This window comes from Galeopterus variegatus, unplaced genomic scaffold (assembly GCF_000696425.1).
Source record: "Galeopterus variegatus unplaced genomic scaffold, G_variegatus-3.0.2 Scaffold1, whole genome shotgun sequence".
Lineage (NCBI taxonomy): Eukaryota > Metazoa > Chordata > Mammalia > Dermoptera > Cynocephalidae > Galeopterus > Galeopterus variegatus.
This window is the reverse complement of record NW_007726112.1, coordinates 1,872,566-1,892,727: the sequence shown is the minus strand read 5'-3', so window position 1 is coordinate 1,892,727 and position 20,162 is coordinate 1,872,566. Positions and strand designations below refer to the sequence as shown.

The following is a 20,162-nucleotide window of genomic DNA, read 5'->3' as shown; positions in this document are numbered from 1 at the left end:
GTATAGTATCTTAATGAATTCTTGCTGTAGGATCAAAATTATTTCTGAATAAAAGTAATTCCAGAATTAAAAGATTCAAATAAGAAAGAAGTGTAGTTCCATGGAATATTCCTGCTTTGGCCAAGTGTTACTGTATGATTACAGGATATTTTGAATACTTTTATATGTATTCACAATACATTTTCTTGTCTGTATTAAACTCTGATATATAATCTTTCTAATTCACAAAGATAAGCTGCTTTGGTAAACAAATTGCTAATTAAATATATCTAAAAAAAGTGCCCTTTACAGCTCATAAGCCCATAAAGTTGTCAAAAACAGGCAAAAGAGGGCCGGTCCGGTGGCGCACTGGATAGTGCGCCGCTTGGGAAGTGCGGCGGCGCTCCCGCCCGAGGGTTCAGATCCCACATACAGACCGGTTCCCGCTCACTGGCTGAGCAAGGCGCGGGGGCAACACCGAGGGTTGCGATCCCGTTGCCGGTCCCGGTCCGGTACGGGGGCGACACTGAGGGTTGTGTTCCGTTGCCAGACACGGAAAAAGACAAAAAAAAAAAAAAAAAAGGCAAAAGAGATATCTAGTTATAGCATTCCTGTGTTCATATGGTAATCGGTTAAAGTTCCATATTGACACTTATATCTATAATGGATATAAAGGAATAAAATGAGTGTTACTTCAGAATTTGTCCTAGCAAAATAGCAGCCTTGACACAGGGACAGAGGAAGAAAACTCAAGAAGGCAGAAGAAGAAATTAATGGAAAGTTCCTCATACCCTGTATCTGTGTTATCCAGCAGCACACGCAGGCTACTACCTACCTCCATTGATTCAACAGATACCAATAAAGGGGTTGAGTAGCTGGTGACTTTGAAATCAGTGAGTCTGGATTTGAGCTTAGGCCTACTTCTTGCCTTGGAGCTTTGGGAAAATTACTGAAACTTTGCTCTGTTTTGAATTATCACATGCCCTCCAAAATTCATGTAGAAACTTAATCCCCATTTTGGTGTTATTAAGAGGTGGGGCCTTTTGGGGAAGTGATTCAGTTATGAGGGCTCTGTCCTCATGAATGGATTCAGGCCATATAAAAGGACTGGAGGTTTAGGTCTTTTTGCTCTTCCCCCTTCTGCCATGTGAAAATGCTGCCTTGAGGAGAAAAAATGGATGGAGCAGGCTCTCATCAGACACTGAACCTGACTTGATCTTGGACTTCCCAGCCCTCAAGTACTGTGAGAAATAGATTTCTGTTCTTTCTAAATTATCCAGGCTCAGGTATTTCGTTATAGTAGCACAAATGGACAGAAATTGGTACCAGAGAAGTAAGGTGTTATAACAAATACCTGAAAATGTTGGAGGCAGCTTTGAAACTGAGTAATGGCTAGAGGCTGGACCCATTTTGAAGTGCATGCTAGAAAAAGCTTAGATTGCTGTGAACAGTGCACTAAGGGCAATTCTGGTGAGGACTCAAAAGAAGAGGTGAATATGGAGAGAGCTTCATTCATCTCAGAAATTAAGTGGTTGTGATCATAATGCTGATAAAAATATGGAGGGTAAAGGCCATTCTGATGAGGTCTTAAATGGGAATAAGGAACATCTTATTGGAAACTGGAGGAAAGGCCATCTGTGTTATAAAGTGGCAAAGAGCTTGGTTGAATTGTCTCCATGCCTGAGGGCTTTGAGGAAGGCAGAATTTAAGAGCTATGATCTAGGCTATTTGGTGAAAGAAATTCCTAAGCAAAGTTCAGGGTATTATGTGTATTTTCTGACAGCTTATAATAAACTGTGAGAAGAAAGAAATGAATTACAGACAGAATTTACAATCAAAAGGAAAGCAGAACTTTAAGATTTGGAAAAGTCTCAGTTTGGCCAGGTTGTAAAGGCTAAAAAGGCATGTTTGGAGAGAATACCAAGGGTTTGGCCAAGTGACTGTTTGATAAGGAGGTTATTAATGAGAGAAGGAATCCATATGCTATTCACCAAGACAATGGAAGAATGACCCTGAAAGGATGTCAGAGATTATTGCCACTTCTCCTCCCATCACAGACCCAGAGTACCTAGGCCCAGAAGATGAAACTATATCAAAAGAAGGGCCTTGGGTGCCCATGGAGCTTCAGCATTCACTGCCCTATGCTGCCTCATGAGCCACCTCATGTGCTGCCTCAAGACTCTGCTCCTTGCATTCTGGTGCGGTGCTCCCTGGTTGACCCACATGTGGCTCAAGTGGGCCCATGTGTGCCTTGGGCCACTGGTCTGTAAGGCACAGGTCATAAACCTTGGCAGTATCCATGTGGTGCTAACTCTGCAGGCACACAGAGTGCATAAGCTTTGATGGCATGGCTACTTCCACCTAGATTTCAAAGGATGCCTTGGAAAGCCATGGGGCAGGTGGAAAACTAGCACAAGAGCAGGGTCACTGCAAGGAGCCCTCATAGGGAAATGCTTTGTGGTACCATGGGGGCAGGGCCGTCCCTGGAAACCTAGAACTGTTGAGCTACCAGCATGCAACATCAACCTAGGAAAGCCACAGCTAGAAGACTTCAACCCATGGGAGTTGCAGCATGGCAGTGCCCAGCAGAGCCATGGGGATGTAGTGCCCTGGACTCACTTTGGGATCCACCCCCTTCTCCAGTGCATCTGGAAGGCAGGATGTGGAGTCAAAGGAGATTATCCTCAGGCCTCAAGATTTAACACTATTTGCTTTTCTGGATTTTGGATTCTCTTGGGAACTATTACCCCTTTCTTCTCTCCTATTTCTCCCCTTTGGAATGTGAATGTCTACATTATGTCTGTCCCACCATTGTATTTTAGAAGCACATAACTCGTTTGATTTCACAGGTTCACAGATGAAGGAGAATTTGACTCAGGATGAATTATACCTTAAGTTTCATCCATACCTCTTTTAGAGGATATTTAGATGAAACACTGGACTTCAGACTTTTGAGCTGATGCTAGAATGAGTTAAGATTTTTTGGGGTGTTGAAATGGAATGAGTGTATTTTGCATGTGAGAAGAACATGAATTTGGGGGGCCAGGGGGTGGAATGCTATGGTCTGAATATCTCCCAAAATTCATGTGTTGAAAATTAATCCTTGTTGTGGTGGTATTCAGAGGTGGAGACTTTTGGGAATTGATTGTCACCTCATGAATGGACTAGTGCCTTATAAAAAGGCTGGAGGTAACTGTTATGCCTTTTGGTTCCTTCACCTTCTTCCATGTGATGACACAGCAAGAAGGTCTTCACCAGCCACTGAATGCTGGAGCCATGATCTTGGACTTACCAGCCTCTAGAACTATGAGAAAATAAATTTCTGTTGTTTATAAATTACCCAGTCTGTGGTATTTTGTTATAGCAGCCCTAAGACATTCTTTTAAAGCCTCAGTTTTTTAATCTATAAAATGAGAATAATAGTGTTATCTAGCCCATAGGAATTTTGTAATAATCAAATGAGATAATATAGGTCATACGCTGGGCTCAGGACTTAGAATTTAGGAAGTCCTACAGATAATGTTATACTTAGTATTATTGTTTTGTTGCAAGCATGTGCTAGGCAATCAGGATGCAAAAATGAATAAAAAAGATTCGCTCTTCTGGAGCACCTAGCAGTGGTGCAGAAATTAAGAATTTAACTACAGTAAAACCACACCCAATCTAGTCTCACTATGTTCATAATTTCAAATGATCCTAATAAGACAGCATGAGACCATTAGATTGAGAAAACATTGAGGATAAGTACAATATAATCATTTGCTAAAGTGCATTCCTAACGTTATCCGTCCAATCCATAGTAAAGTCAGCAGTTTACAGAACGAAGGCAAGAGTGATGTTTCTCTGGTTACAATACACTAGAGGCATCAGAATACAATCGCAATCAGCAGATTTACTTTTGCAACAAGAGAAAATTCCAAGGTGCATCAAGTGGTATCTGGTAAATGCATTTAGGGAAGGCGAAAACGCAAATACTGACAGAGTGAAGAACTTTCCAGAAAGATTTACAAGCATAATTAACAAGGCTACTCTTTGTGACAAACAGTTGCCATCCAGGATACAAGGAAAAGCAACCATTGGAAAACAAGACTGCCACAGAAATTTCCCCTTTCCTAGTATTTGCCAGGCAAAACTTTCAGGAGTGTGGCGCAAATGTTATTACACTACCTGCCTCTGGGGCTGCTAAGGAATAAAAAGTTAAAAACACGAAGAAGAATAATCCATTCTTACAGAGTTCTTTCAGTATGCTGGGATGTTCTAGGCATCGTATACTTTTATTGACTCATTTATTCCTCTTATTCTCATTCCCATTTTACATGTAACGAGACTGAGGCACAGACAGGCACAGCCAGTAACTGAACCAAAGTCCCATGTTTTTACAGCCATTAATTATTTCAAACCCTACTTTCCTGGGTTAACTTTTACAGATCAAATTTTTACCATCTTTTTAAAAAACTCTGTCCTTTTTATTTTATACTTTTCCTCATTACAAATTGGATAAAATATGATAGTTTACATTTACTTTTTATGAGAAAATTGATATTATTTTCCCTCCTATGTTTCTGACCTGCTCTGTTGCCTCAGATTTGTATCTTAAATGGTGCAAATTCAATTCTTCCCTACTCTTGATCACTCTGGATGCCAAGAGAAAGCAAATGCTGGGGCTAAAATGTCCTTGCGATCAAAAAGGCAGCATCAAAGCACACCGCTTTGCAATAAACCCAGGTGGTTACAAAAGAAAGTGAGAAGAAGGGAAGCGAGAATTACAGCATTGGATTCTTTGGAAATCAGAGCTGTCCCCTCTTGTTGGAAAATTAAATCTTCTCATGTAATAAAAGGAGAGCAAGAACTAAACATATGATATGCCAACATAGGATCTCCATTTCTGTCTTTCAGAATTCCCAATTCGTTTAGGTGTTTACCCTTCCCCTTCCATGTGCTAAGGAAGGAAGTTCCTCTTCAGCCCCAGAAAAGTGAGTCTTGATTAGTCTAGTCCAATAATGGCTATTCGTGTCTTTTGCCAGTCATTCATTTAGTTATGGGCAAGTGACATAAATCTGGCCAATAAGACCAGAGGGTAAAGTCTGTCTCAGAGCAGGGGACTTCTAGAAATGGTCTTCCTCTCTGATACAACAGACTGTGAATGAGGAGCAGCATCCTCTCCTGCCCCATGAGAGAGCTGTGTGGGCACATGCTGTCCTGGGCAGCCATGAGCAACCGTGAGAGGACAGGCTTGGGAGCAGACATCAACAGTCTGAGCATGGCAGAGCTGAGGATGGAAAGACCTCCTTGAAGATGTTGGTGGCTACTGCATTAACAGGCTCAAGAACTGCCTTACTTCTGCAAGTGGCAATTACATAGATGCTAATAATAACATAATAATACAACGCTATAGCTTACACAACCTTTGGTCAGGTATTCTGTTACTTGCAACCAAAACGATTTTATCTGGTACAATCAGTCTACACAATCAGGGGGCTGTAAATTGATGAGAACTGAATATGCAAGTGAACTGCATGACTAGGAGGATTGGAAGGACTATATTCAGGCTCATTAATTATTAATCCTTTATGCTCGGTTGGTTTCCATACAGACTTCCCTGGGCAGCACTTATCATTTGCTTGTTAGTGCTGCCATAGCACATCGATCATTTACTAGAAGGGCACTTCGCTCGTTTGATTATAGTTAATGTTTATGTTTCCTTTAATTTGTAAATTTTTTGAGAATAAGGGCTATATTTATCCTCTTTATATTCCTAGGGACCAGCAAAGTGCCTGGCATGGAGCAAATGCTCAATAACTATTTACCAACTGGAAAATTGCCTTCTGTTAACAAGTCTGTGCTGGGTGAATATGAGGTAGAAGGTCCTCCTGAACCCAGTCTTGGAAAAAGAAAGGCCGATCACGTAGGATGAGGGAGTTAGGCCAGAGGAACCTCTACAGATTAGCTTTTGTGGGAAGGAAATAGCCACGGGCGCAACAGCAAATCTCCACTTTGGCTGTCTGGGCAGATGCCCTCTCTTTGCCTTCCTCTTTGCAGTCTTGAACATGAAGTCTTACCTCCAAAATACATCCCACATATGGTTGTATGGTTTTCGTTTTGTTTTGTTTTGTTTTTTACTTATTTCCATCTCCAATGCTAACTCCCTTGTCCAAGTTGCCATCATCTCTCACATGAACAAACCACCCTCCACCCCCAACTATTATCCACACAGGAGTCAGAGACACATTTTCAAAGTGTAAATAAGATCAAACCACACTCATGCTTAAACCCTCCAATGGGTCAGAATCGTACTTGGAATAAGAAACTCATTTCTGTGCCCCTCAGTCCTCTCTATTCCACTTTATTTTTTTCTCAGTGTTTATTACCATATGAAATTACTTATGCACTTACCTATAACCTGCCTGCCCCAGGGATTGTTAAGGTCCAGGGAGCAGGTTCCCCATCTGTACTGCTTCAGGTCATACTCCTCCCTCCCCCCACCAACCTGCAACAACACCTGACATGCAGTAAACATTCAATAAGTGTTGTCAAATTGACAAATACTGCCTCTGGCCACAGTAGGACCTTAGCCCTGAAGAGGTTTTAAGTCTTATGTTAAAAGGTTCCTGCCTAGAATAAAAGCATAAAGAAATAGAAAAGAAAAATAAGAGTCATCCATGGAACTTGTGGACCTGAATTTGAGCAGGGTGGCCTTTAAACCTGAAGTAAACAAGGAGAGGGCCCACAGAGACGGCATCAAGGCTACAGGAGCCACCTGGCTCAGTCTGGGGGAACCCAGTGTTAAGTCAGGGAAGGGGTAAGTGATAGTACCTGCTCGATACTCACCCCTCACGCTCCCTCTTCCTAAGTTACACATCCAAAGCCCCCATGGCTCCCAGAATGACAAGAACAAAATCTCTGCTAGCTTTGGTTCTGCCTTAAATGGCCTTTTCCTTTTGGGCCTTAAATACTGAATTATGTGACCTAAGTTCTTGAGTCTACTTGCTTTCTCAGTAGACCAAATAATGAAGAAATATGAACAAACATGTGTATAGTTAAAGAATGCAAATGGTTTATATCTAAGTTTTAAAAAGCTTCCTAGGAAGTTATAATTTTGGCATACAATATATAAACGAAAGTACAACACTTGGTAAACAGTAAAACAGCTAATTCATAAGTTCTCATTTTGTGGTTTCAGGTTACTCTCAAATTGAAAGACACAACCTCTCTTGGAGGTTGTAATGGAGCTGCAAAGACTAGAAGTAAAAATATTTACAAGATATTGATTTATACAATGAAAGGATTTGCATCCAGCCATAGAGCAATGATTAAACATTAACTCAGAAAAACTCCCACCAAGGCATTTCTTTAAATCAGCTATTTATGGGTACCACCAGGTTCAGAGAAGGCTACAAGTCAAAATATTTGGATTCCCAAGATCTGGTACTTAGTTGCAAGCCTCTCAACTTTCTATGCCTCAGTTTCTTCAAGTGCAAAAAGACAAGATATTAATACATCTCTCTCACATGGGTTGTTCTATGAAGATCAAATGAAATAATGTAACTCACATCAGGAACAAAGCAAGTGTAATTTAGTGCAAGTAAGTAAACCTGGACCTTCTATTACTACGATGTATTAGTCTGTTTTTGTTGCTTATCACAAAATACCTGGAACTGGGTAATTCATAAGAAAATGAAATTTATTGCTTACAGTTTCTGAGGCTGGGAAGCCCAAAGTCCAGGGAACACATCTGATGAGGGTCTTGGTGGTGGCAACAGTGACTCAGGGGCCTCACATTGAAAGATGGTGGAACAGAGAGAGACCAGCCTCTCATGTGCTCTTCTTTTAAAGCCCTCAGAACCACAGCACTGACCACCATTTTTATTCCATTCACTAAAGCATGGTCCTACAATCTAATCACCTCTTCAAGGCCCCACCTTTCAATTACCTTATTAGGATTTCTCACCCTCTAAAGAGTCACAGTGGGGATTTAAGATTCAGTGAGGTTGGGGGGTGGGCATCCAATTTATAGCATATTATGTTACTAAGTAAGATGATTCAAAAGCATGGTATGACAGTCCTGCTCTGGAAGTTGTTGCCTGTGTGCAGCTTTGTATAGGAATGGAGGCAATAGCAATAAGCTCTTTTCTTCAGAATACTCAGCATACAAGGGTTAGCAGTCATAAAATTATAATATTGCTATGCAAATGAGAAGTTGTAACAATTATGCTAATATGACCAAGTTGATTTTACACTTAATTGCAAGCTAACAGAATGATATGGTGTTTAAGAGTGCCTGCTCTAGAATTACATTGCCTGAGTTTGAATCTCGACTCTGTGGAACTTTGAGCAATGCTGTTCCTCAACTTCATTGCCAGCCTTCCTCTGAGATGGTTCCCAGTGATCTCCACCTCCTCTTATTTATGCTCTCTGTAGTTCCCTCCCGTATGGTATCAGGGTTGGCCTGGGTGACCAATACTGGACAGCAGGAGTGATGGTATGTCTGCCACTTCTGAGGCTGCGTCATAAAAGGCATTGTGCCTTCATGCTTAGTTCCTCTCTTGCATTCTTCATTCTAAGGGAAGGCGGCTGCCATGTTACCCTAAGAGGCCCACTTGTGAGGAACTGAAGCCTGTAGGTAACTGTGGCCTTGAGCTAAAAGCCACGTGAGTGAGCTTGGAAGGAGATCCTCCAGCCCCAGTCAAGCTTTCAGGTGACATCTTGATTGCAACTTCACTAGAGACTCTGAGCCAGAACCATCCAGCTAAGTCACTCCCAAATTCCTGATCTACAGAAGTTATGAGGTAACAAAAACTTACTGTTTTACATTTTTGGGTAATTTGTTATGCAGTGATAGACAGCTAAAGCACCCTCTCAAAATTTCTGTAAATCTTCTGTACAAATGGAGAGATAATAGTACCCCTCTCAACGAGTTGTTGTAAGGATTAAATGAGAAATATATCGAAGGCCCTCACCCAGCCCCTGGCACATCGTGAATACACGTCAGCAATTACTTCATCCTTGCATGTCTTCTTCACAAGCAAGGTGCTGCTGCCAGGTGCTTACACTCCCATTTCCTGTAGGCCTCAACACTTGCTCAAGTTATCAAATCTGAACTGCATCGATCCAGCCCCAGTCAATCCCTTTATGTCATCTTTCTCTAACCATCAACGAGACAGACAGTCTTCCCTTTCTCTCTCTCTGGTCCCTTTTTAGAAGACAGAAAGAGATTTCTAAGATAGAGATAGTTAAGGTATATGCTATGGCTAGGGACCCAAAAGCCAAAATAGCCGGCCTGAAAAAGACCAACCCACTGACCTCGTGATCACTCCGCTAAGGTTGATGACCGTTAACTGAGCTAACTGGAGTCAACTTGAGCTTTTACAGAGCACACTGTTTAGAAAGTGTCCTCCGAAATATACAAAGCTTTCATTCAGACTCATTTCTGTGCTTTTAAACCTGGAATAGATTAGACTTCCTCAGGCAAACTTCATAGATGTTATCTTTTCTCTCTCTGATTATTCCTGTCTCTTTCACATTTGGGTTTTCTTTTATTACAATGGATGAATGAGCAGTCAAATGTTCTATGCACTGAAAAAAGGTGTTGAGGATATTTACTGCTAAAGCAATGAAAAGAATAAAAAAAGAGATATTCTTCTACCCCATAATAAAACAATAATAAAAGTATTTAACAACCAAATATTTTAAACCTCAGCATATAATATAATGTAAAAAGGGAAATAAAGGAATCACAAATGCTGGGTGAGAAGGTTTTATTATCATTAAGCCATGAAGATTTCTATAATTCCATACAAGTAAAGTGTTTTTATATATTTAATTGCTGATTGTCTGAGAAACTAAATGTTTAAATATGCAACATCTTTCTATAAAAGGATAATTTAAAATAAAATACAGTTCTTTATTATATATCCAGAAGGAGGTGACCTTTTAATTTTTCTTGGTTAAATACAAGATCTCCTCAAGGAGTTTTTATTCTGAAAAAAGATGAGAATAGTATTAAGCCTCTGCTTCTCTCTTTATATCTCTCTCCCTGCCCCCTCCTCCTGTTCCAGGGTGTGTCTAGCTCTGCTAAAGTCAGCATTTCATATGGAAACACTTGACCTTCTGTTAAAACAACCTCTCAGGGGATGAACTTGGGTTTACTCATTTTTTCCTCCTTCCTTTGGCTGTTTAGTTCTTTGCTTCCCACGTAATCTAGGTCTTCATTCTGTTTAATTTCTATCAAATCCCTCTTCCTTCCTTCCTCCTTTCCTTTCCTTTCCTTTTCATTCCCTTTCCCTTTATATTTCTCTCCCCCCACCCCCTGCCCCACTCCCTTCCTTTCTTCCTTCCCTGTATTTGTTTAACGTTAAGCCTTGATTGACAATACAGAGGGCATTTCTTGAGTGATGACTTTGGATTCTTTGTAAGAATGCTGTCCTTTGATGTGGCACAGCCCAGAAATGATATTGCTGATTTAGTGGAAATGCTGCGTTCCTGAGAGTTCATCTCTGTCCCTATGATAAGGCAGGAGGTGAAAGATGATGACTTTCTTTTTTTCCTTAAACATACATGAAAATTAAGAAATATAAGAAGAGAAATAACTAACTAACTAAATAAAGCCCCCCCATGAAACCTCATCTGCACCCAGTTGCCCAAGAGGCACCCTTAGCCACCCTCCTCCTTTCAGCCTTGTGTCTAACCAATTACTAAAGTCTAGTCATTTACATTTCTGAGTAGCTCTACAGCCTCCAAATTCTGATCTGCACTATAAGTGCCCTGGACCATTTCCTTTGCTTCCCCTGCAGTCTTCCTCGATTTCAACCCACATTCCCACTGCCAAGCCCAACAGTTCAGACGTTCTCAAAATTCTTCTGGGAGCTCTGCAGCATCCACAGGTAATAATTCCCTACTGCCCACCTTCCTCTCTAGTCCTGGATCCTTTTATAATCCCAGAGTAGAGGATATGATCTTGTGTCTCCATGTTGACACCCAGGCAATCACATTTTCTGGAAACCCTTATATCCAGAAAGAACATGATGTTAAGTATTCAAGATTCACACACACACAAAAATCTCTTGTGAAAAGTCTTCCCTGGCTTTCCCAGATCCCATGGTGGTGTGCTCAAGCCTCTTTAAATTATCTTTTTGAAACTTAAGAGTAGTAGGTGGAAAGAAGTGTGTCTTTCAGGAAGTTCTCCTCAAGAGAACATTCTTGAAATTTGTTCAAATTTCATTTGAAGGAGAGACTAGGTGCTATTTAGGGGAAATGGCAAAACGACCCCTTTCCAGTTATATGTGCTACCCAGCAAAACAAAAGCCCCATGGAAGGCAGCTCCATGAACCAGGCCCCTGAAGTGTCACTGCCCATTTCAAGTGGCTTGTCAAAGTACAGCATTCCTTCCAATTTTCCCGAGGGGAAGTTCTGATTATTAATTTTAACCATCATTCCAGTGATGCTGTGATGCCTCAGTGATGTTTTGGAGACCAAGGGGCTATCCAGGATAATTTGATATATTAATATATACATATATATATATATATATATATATATTTGTTTGCATATTCCCATTCTACTACATTATAAACTTCTTGAGGTCAGGAACCTCTATATAAAATTTAATCTCTGTATGAGCAGTAACCCAGATATTGGCTGGAGCATAATGTAAGCCTTACAAATATGTATTAATTGAATGACTGGCCCATCCTTTTCCCTCAAGGCTTTGTGTGTGTTGTTGTTTATACAAAGTGTCACTTTATGAAAATAGGTATATTTTAACAGTTCATGAGAAAGAGTCAAACATACGTGGACTGATATCTGTCATTTAATAGTCTAAAATGGTAGTAACCACTGGTTTCTTTAAGTGTTATTAGCCATAGGTCAACCCATTCAGTTACTTAACCTTTGCCACCTTTGCCCTGGCCATGAAACTGCAAGGGAAACCTGGTTTTGACATCTCTACAGACTACTTCTGAACTGTCACCTTGAAGTCTGGATGAGACCCCCTGAATATGTAAGCCCTGACTGTACATTTCCTGGTTGGCTAAACCACCTGGACAGAATGCTTCAGTTGGCTGACTAATTTAGAAAGTGTGTAATACTGAAATGAAAGTAAGTGTTTTAAAAAAAAAAAAGTAGGGCCAGAGAACACACAAACTAGTTCTTTTCACTTGCTTGCATCCACTAGTGTGAAAGAGTGAAGGATACGCCACCCCCAAATATGCTGAATTAATTATTTTGAGCTGAAAACATTGAAAAAATTGTAGTTTCAGAAGGGCTAACTGATCTCTTCCTGTATGCGGCAAGCCATAAAGATTTCTCTGGGAGGGGCATCCTCCTTGTACAAAGGCCAGAAAATAGCCCTTATCACCAGACTGGGAATTGGGGCTGTGATAGATCTGAATAAATAAAGTTCTGCAAGTAACTCTTATCTTTCTCTAGCTTTACATCCACATATATCTCCTAGTGACTCTTTTAGAATTTACTGCCTCTAGCCAGAGCCCCTTCCACCTGTCATTTCTTCATAAATTTATCATTCTTGGTCTAAAATGTATAAAAGCATTTGCTTTGGCCAATTCCGATTTCAAGCTCTTGTGAAGATCCCCATGTACATGAAAAACTAATAAAACTTGTATGCTTTTCTTTTGTTAATCCGCCTGTGTCAATTTGGTTCCTAGATCCAGCCAAAGAGCCCACAGAAGAGCTAAGGGGAATTGGGGGATGGGGGTGATCTCTCCCTCCCCTGCAGAATTTAGCTTCTGGTGTGGGTGTGACTACCGTTACGGAGCTGCTGCAGCTGAGATCCTGAACCTCTGATAAGAAGCCAGCAAAGGTAAGATAGATTTCTTACTGTCAGCGACACAGATCTCTGCTGTGGGGACTTGTTGAGGTGAGGGTGGGAAGACTCTCTTTGTCTCTTTCCGTCTCTAATTTGGATTGTCAGGAGAAACATTTTATGAATGAGTTATCTGGGTAAAAAGTGACTTTTGGTGTTTTTGTAAGTACTCTAAATTTCTACTTGATCTTTTGCCTCTCAGAGATAGCTATTGTCTGCCTTTGTCTTTTTGTGCTGTTTGCTATAAAGAGAGGAATCATAGGATAAGCTCCTTTCTTGTCTTGTTTTCTGTCCTAAGAGCTTGGCTTTGTGACCAAAGAGGACACCCTCTCTGGTCTTTGCCATCTGAGGGCACAGAGTGCCAGCTTTGTGTCAGTCAGCCAGTCTGAAAAGATTGGGAACTCTAGACAGGTACGTGCTCTCTTTGTCTGAATGTGCCAACCTCTCAGGGGAATTTGTCATAAGAGGTCCAGTCCATAAGGTATCTGTTGCCTCAACCTTGTTTTTTAATGCTGGGAAGCCCCCATCCCAGTATTACCTGCGTGGAGCTTGAAGTAATTGACTTTGGCTTAGCTTTCCTTTTGATTTTCATCCTGATTCATTCACACTTTCTCTTTGCATTTACATTTAGAGGGAGACAATTAGCATGAACTCACGTTCCTCGGGAATATTGTGAGTCCCCTTTAATTCTCTCAAATCCTTAAAGCGAACTTGGATTCTGTAGCCTTTACCCAAAGATTCACCTTTGCGCAGTATGTTGATGACGTTTTGCTTTGTAACCGAACTAAACAGAGTGACTTTACTGACTCCTTCACTCTTTTAAAGGCACTAGCTGAGGGAGGCACTACTACCTACTTAGGATATGAAATATCTCAGGGTACTCAAAAGCTCACCCCCAAAAGCCTTGAGTCAATTTTCCATCCCTGTCCCCCAAACTAAAAGCAGCTATGTAAATTTCTAGAGGTAGCTGGCTATTGCCAGCAATAGATTCCGATTTTGTTGCTCTTAGTAAAGTACCATACGCCTTCCTCCCAGATACCACTCCAGAGGCATTAACTTCCTCTGAAGGCTTAAAATTAGCATTGTCCATATCCTCTGCTCTTTGGCTTACCTAATTTTCATTAACTGTTTCTCCTATATTCTCATCAAAATAATGAAATTGCTGCAGATGTTCTAGAGCGACACTTTGCCTCTCAGATCCATCCTGTAGCATATTTTTTCATTTCAGTTGGACCCTGTGGCAGCAGGAATGCCTCTTGCCTGCATGCAGTAATAGCAGTTGCCACCTTAATTGACCAAGCTGGTGCTCTTACATTAGGCCCCCATTCTCCTCCCTGTTCCCCATACTGCATCTGCTCTCTTACAAGTTCATAAGATGCAGCACCTCTCCACATGCAGATTGCTGATGAGCAAGCCCTGTGAACCAATCCCTCCATCATCTTCTGTCATTGTCACACTTTAAATCCTGCCCTCGTTTCCTTCCACATGATTGCCTAGCAGCTATGGAAATGGTTTCAAAGCCACAAGAGGATTTCTCAGCCACTCCTTTAGACAACTCATTATACTTTGTGATGGCTCTTGTAAATGAAATTTCAAGGGAAATGTAATAACTGGTTATGCCATAGTTTCCCCACATGAAACACTCAAGGCTACTCTTTACTCACTATAACGTCAGCCCAAGCTGCCAACTTTATAGCCTTTACTAGAGCTTGCACACTGGCAAAAGGAAAAACTGCCACTATTTACACTGGGTCCAGATATGCTTTTGGAGTCTGCCATGCTGTCGGCACAATCTGGAAATCCCATGGATTCTAAACCTCTGCTGGTACTCCTAGTGCTAATAGACATAAAATTGGTGCCTTATTACAACCTACTCACCTCCCTGCTAAAATTAATACTGTTCGTTGTGCAGTCCACACTAAAGAGACTGATGATACTATACCTCCAGGGGAAGACAGGGCGGACAATGCTGCTAAGTACGCAGCCAAGAATGGACCCCATTATCTTTTTTTCACCCAATACACTTGCCTTTATCCCTAAATGATACCGTCGATCATCAGGCAAATGCCCCAAAATCTGAAAAAGATAAATGGAGACAAAAGGGTGCCAAGTAATTATCAGATGGAATATATATTGGGCTGAACGGGCTTCCTGTGGCTCCTTTTGTTTTAGCCTTTTGGCTTACACTTATCTCCCATCAGATGGGACATTTGTGCAGACGGGCTATCATTTAGGAATTAAAAGACAATGAGTTTTGCACTGGGATCTACAAAATTTCTGACCAAAATATTTCCCAGTGCACTACTTGTAAATTTCATTAAATTTCTGGAAGAAGCCAACATTCCTCAGAAAGTCCTCCAAGGCCCACACTACCCCTTGCAGCACTCCAAGTAAATTTTATAGATTTACCTCCAGGTTTAGGATATTCTCCCTGTTTGCTTAGTGTCTGTATGTTTAGTGGATGGACTGAATGCTATCTGACTAGACATGCTGACGCCACAACAGTGGCGAAGAAATTAATAACTAAGCTTACTCCTCATTTTGAAATCCTTTTATAGATTGAGTCAGACCAAGGAACTCATTTTATAGCAGAGATAAACCACTTGCTTGCAAAATCTCTAGGGGTACTTATTAAAATTTCATACCCTGTACCATCTCCAATCCTCAGGGCAAGTGGAATGTAGAAATCTAGACATAAAAAGGACTTTAAACTGTGCTTAGTCCTTCCTGCTTTATGCCTTATCTGAGGCTATTGTAAATTTCTGAAGCATGGCCAAGATAAATTACATTCCTTACTTGTCATTGTAAATTACCTTCATTGCGTGTACATTTTTACTGTATTTGAGACATTTTGTGTGTGTGTGAATAGTTAATTTTGCAGGATGTGCCATATCATTGAACGGAACTAAAGTCTGTGAATGTTGATATACCTGCTGGACCCTTCCATCTTACAGGTAAAGAAATCTGGAACTATGATTTTAAACCATGTAACGTGATTATAATTTTCTTAGCATTTTCTTTATAAAGAACTAAACTATAAGCCAGTTAGTGTATAATAAAACGTAACGAAATTCTGAAAAAAAGAAAAGACTTTAGGAAATATCTGTCAAAAAACTGGACTTAAATGGCCAGAAGCACTACCTCTGACCCTATAAAAATTTGTAGTACTCCAAATAGAAGACATGGATTAACTCCTTTTGAAACACTGTTCAGCAGCCGTATGCCTACTGGCATCTCTAAACCTTCCATTCCTGTGTTGAATGAACACTATGGGGATTTAAGTGAACAATTTGATGCTATGACTAGCTATATACTGGCACTAACTGATATACTTGGAGTATGTTATCAACTGTGAAAAAGATCATGGCCTCCACAAACTGACAAGCCTTGCTATCTTTTCAAAGAAGAGATCATGTGTACATCAAGGGGTTTTTTAGAAGAAAGCCCATAAATCACCTCATTGGGAAGGCCCTTATGAAGTACTGCTGACTACCTACACTGCCATTAAAATTTTTCAAAATATCATCCTGGCTTCACACAAGTCATACCTAGCAAGATCCCGATCAGTACTCCCAAGACAATTGGAAAAGCACATATAGATGACCTTAAAATAAAGATTTCCAGGGCCAATTCCCAGGTCCCAGAAGCAGACAGTATTTCCTTGAAGAAGACAGATTTTCCTAAGATCATGGACCACGATTTTCCACTTCTACCTATTTTCTTCCCCTTTTAGGTCTCCCTATTACCCCTCATAACAAAACAAAACAATCAAAATAAAAAACCCTCTTTTTCTTTGAGACAGCTTTTCCCTGCTTGTTGATTGCCTATTAAAAAGCCAACTGGGGACCATGTCCATCTATCTTATTCTGTCTCCGATCATCCACTGTGAATCTTTTTTCAAACTGTGTCTTGCTTCTGTCAACCCTTACTATTTTTCCAACAGGTCAACCATAGACCCAACACCCCTTTGTATCAGTCTTTCAAACCCTGGATGCATTAACTAATCAATCTGATTTTTGGCTACGTCAACGTCTAGATTATGTAAAAGAACCTGAACTTAGTTTTGTTCCTGCCAATATGAGTGTCTGGCAGATCAAGTCCAGAGAATGGATATATGCCAAGGTATGGCATCACCAACCAAGGAAACAACGTCACACTATTTCTCCTTTTGGTGAACCTATTGTGCACAGAGAAAACACTGTGAGAGTTCAAGGACTGTCCTTTGCTCTGCCAAGGTCATTAGAAAGGAATTTTCCCCTCTGCATTGAAAACAAAGATGATACTAGTACTGTCTTAGGCAACATACCAATGAGTTATTGCAATCGAACTCTGAAGTTTGATTTCACTCCTGGGATCCTTAAGTCTCTCACAAGGTCATAAATAGTTCTGACACTTAACTCTTATGCTACAAACACTCGTCAAATCACCAGATGTGACAAAGAGCTCACAAACCAGCCCTGTATAACTTAGGGCAGCTTACTTGCTCCCTTCGTTAGACTTGCAGACACCACGGATTGCATATGGATAGACCAAAATTCTGGATTAATTTAGCCAGGTGACGAAATTGATCCTTATGTCTGCCAAAACTGAACTAAAGGCCTGCTATATCAGATATTTTACAACCTGTTCTGCTCCTATGGACTGACAGGGGCACATGAAGGATGCAGATGGCAGATGCCAATATGACAGAAGACAAGGCACAACAAACCCCAATCTGAAGGGTCACACATTCCACTGTGACCTTATTCGTGAACAATGCTGGTATTTTTATCTTCTGCTGTGACGAGGTATATACAGAATTCCCACCTAGATGATCAGGGTGATATGGATTCATATACTTAACACCTTCTGTCACCAGGTACTCCACTTGAAATGCTAGCCAAGTTACAAAAGAGCTCCTTTGTTCATAAGGTAGTACCACACAAACGTACTTGGCGTGTACTTGTATATCACAGTTCAAAGTTCTTTTCAATATTGAGAATTTATTTTTCCAAGCACTGGAGTTTATAAAATTGAAAAGGCAAGAGTTCAATATTACTATGCAAACATTCAAAACACTCCAATCAGAACTAGATAGTTTAGCCTCTTTCGTACATTAGAATTGCCATGTCCTGGAGGCACCAACTGCCCCAAAGGGAGGAGCCTGTGTGGTCACTGGAAAAGAATGCTACTTCTATGTGAATCCCTCATGACAGACTGAGTCTAATCTGCACCTTTTAAAAGACAAAATAAACATTCTTCATCAAATAAATGAGGATAAACCATTTTATTGGATGAACTTACTCTTAGAGATGGGAGACTGGCTTAATGGAATGTGGAGGAACCTTGCTTAGAATTGTTCTTTTCTGTTTATTCATCCTCTGAAGGGTGCTCTCTTTGTACCAGGGCATGAAACTAGCCCTTATAACCAGACTGGGAATTGGGGCTGCAATGGATCTGAATAAATAAACTTTCCAAGTTTATTTATTCCAAGGTAATTCTTATCTTCCACTAGCTTTACACCCACATATATCTCTTAGCAACTCCCTTAGAATTTGCTGCCCTTAGCCAGAGCCCCTTTGGCCTGTCATTTCTTCACAAATTTATCATTCTTGGTCTAAAATGTATAAAAGCATTTGTTTTGGCCAGTTCGAATTTCAAGCCATTGTGAATATCCCCATGTACATGAAAAACTAATAAAACTTGTATGCTTTTCTCTTGTCAATCTGCCTTGTGTCAATTTGGTGCCTAGATCCAGCCAAAGGGCTTAGGGGGGGGGGGGGGGGGGGGGGGGGGTTGTAGGTGATCTCTCCCTCACCTACAAGTGTGTATTCCATTATCTGAGTATTTTATATTAAAAGCTGGGGCTAGACTGAAACATTCAGGCAAACTAAAAAGACATAAAGGTGGTTTTAAATGAAAGAATCCACCAAAACATCACTGATTCCAGCCACTTCTGAGTAGTATCATGCATGCCAGCTGTATGGCAGCTCTGCAGCACTCCTAAATTGGTCCGATGGTTACTTCCTTGCATCTGGACCCTCCAATTGATGAATGCCCAACATCCCTGAAGGAAAATTTGGGGGCTTTTTTTTCCATCTTCCACCTCCCTTTATGACATCCTTACAGCTGTGTTTGGGATATTTAAACACCACCTTTTTTCCTTTGAAGATCACAAACTTTTAAAAAAAAACTATATGTAGATTTAAAACATCTCAAATTTAATGCAAATTTAACAGAAATAAATCTTAAGGCTTCCCCCTAATTTCAGGAAGTATGCATTTGTTATACATAACAAAACGTGGCGGCTTCAAGGCTTGCAGCCCTAATACTGGAGGCCCCGGAAGTTAATTTAGTTCCCCAAAAAGACGCAGCGACGTCAGGGGAGCCCTCTCTGCTAAACCCCGGTGCACTGGTCCAATGCCCCAGCAAAATTCCTGTTCCCCTCAGTGTGATGAGACGCGGAGCCTGACCCTGATCTCCAACTGTCTCTTTTTCAGACGTTTCAAACTTACTTCCTTTGTTCAGCAGAACCACAGGCACGGTGACGACGACGACAAGCACAGCAGCACCCAGCAGTCCCAGGAGAACCTTCCATGGTGTCTGCAAGCCGGTCAGATCATGTCCAATTAGAGGGAAGCATTTGGCCCCAGTTTGGGTAGGAGGGTCAGGGCCTGGGCTGCTCCAGAGGCAGCGGGACTCAGAGATAGGCAAGCGTTAAAAGCATTACAGTGGGCTGGAGGGTTTCAAGTGCGCCAGTCGGGGTTCGCTAAGGAGTGTACCCTTGAACTTGTGGGCTCTGGGCGTTGGTTTCTCTACTCCCGCCCGTCTGAAGCCAGCGAGGGTTCGAGCGTACGTTTTGGGGGTGGCTCTCCGGGACCTCCAAAGCTCGGTGCGTGGGTCCTAGCAGGAACCGCACGGGTCCCTGAGCGAGGTGAAGGAGCTGGCCTTGGGGCTTCGCCTGAGGGGAGTCCCTCGTCCCGTTCCGCGAGCTTTTGGGTGGCCTGGGGAGAGTTTGGTAAAGGGGCGCCTACAACTCGATCTTGGGGCTGGAGAAGTGAGGGGCGCGCTACTCACTCACCTTCATCGTCGGCGTCTCCTCCTAACTGAGCTCTCCGAGCCGGAGAGCAGGCAGAAGTCACCGCGAGCCGCCGACACACACGGCTTCCTGCTCCGCTGCTCTGGCCGCGGTCCCTCGGCGCTCGCACGATTCGGCCCCGAGTTAAACATTAGTGAGCGCCCGGCCCACTCGCTATAAAGGCGCCGCGCGGGAAGGAGCGCCGGGCACCGGGCTCCCGGCACTGGCATCCCGGCCGGGGGTGCCCGCCAGCCCCCTCCCCTGGGCAGTGCGGGGCGCTGGGCCGCAGCTGGGGCGAGCAGGGTACCG

General features: G+C 41.8%; 1 protein-coding gene across 1 annotated transcript in view; it reads right to left on the bottom strand.

The window, feature by feature from the left end:
- The window catches only part of DPP4 (dipeptidyl-peptidase 4), a 79,663-nt gene extending 59,725 nt beyond the window's left edge, over positions 1-19,938 (bottom strand). The window contains exons 1-2 of the mRNA XM_008585309.1: positions 19,857-19,938; positions 19,291-19,378 (exon numbers count right to left, since the gene is read on the bottom strand). Coding sequence (XP_008583531.1) covers positions 19,291-19,378; positions 19,857-19,862 — 94 coding nt within the window. The 5' untranslated portion in view covers positions 19,863-19,938. The remainder of the gene's footprint in view (positions 1-19,290; positions 19,379-19,856) is intronic.
- Between the last annotated feature and the right edge of the window lie 224 nt (positions 19,939-20,162).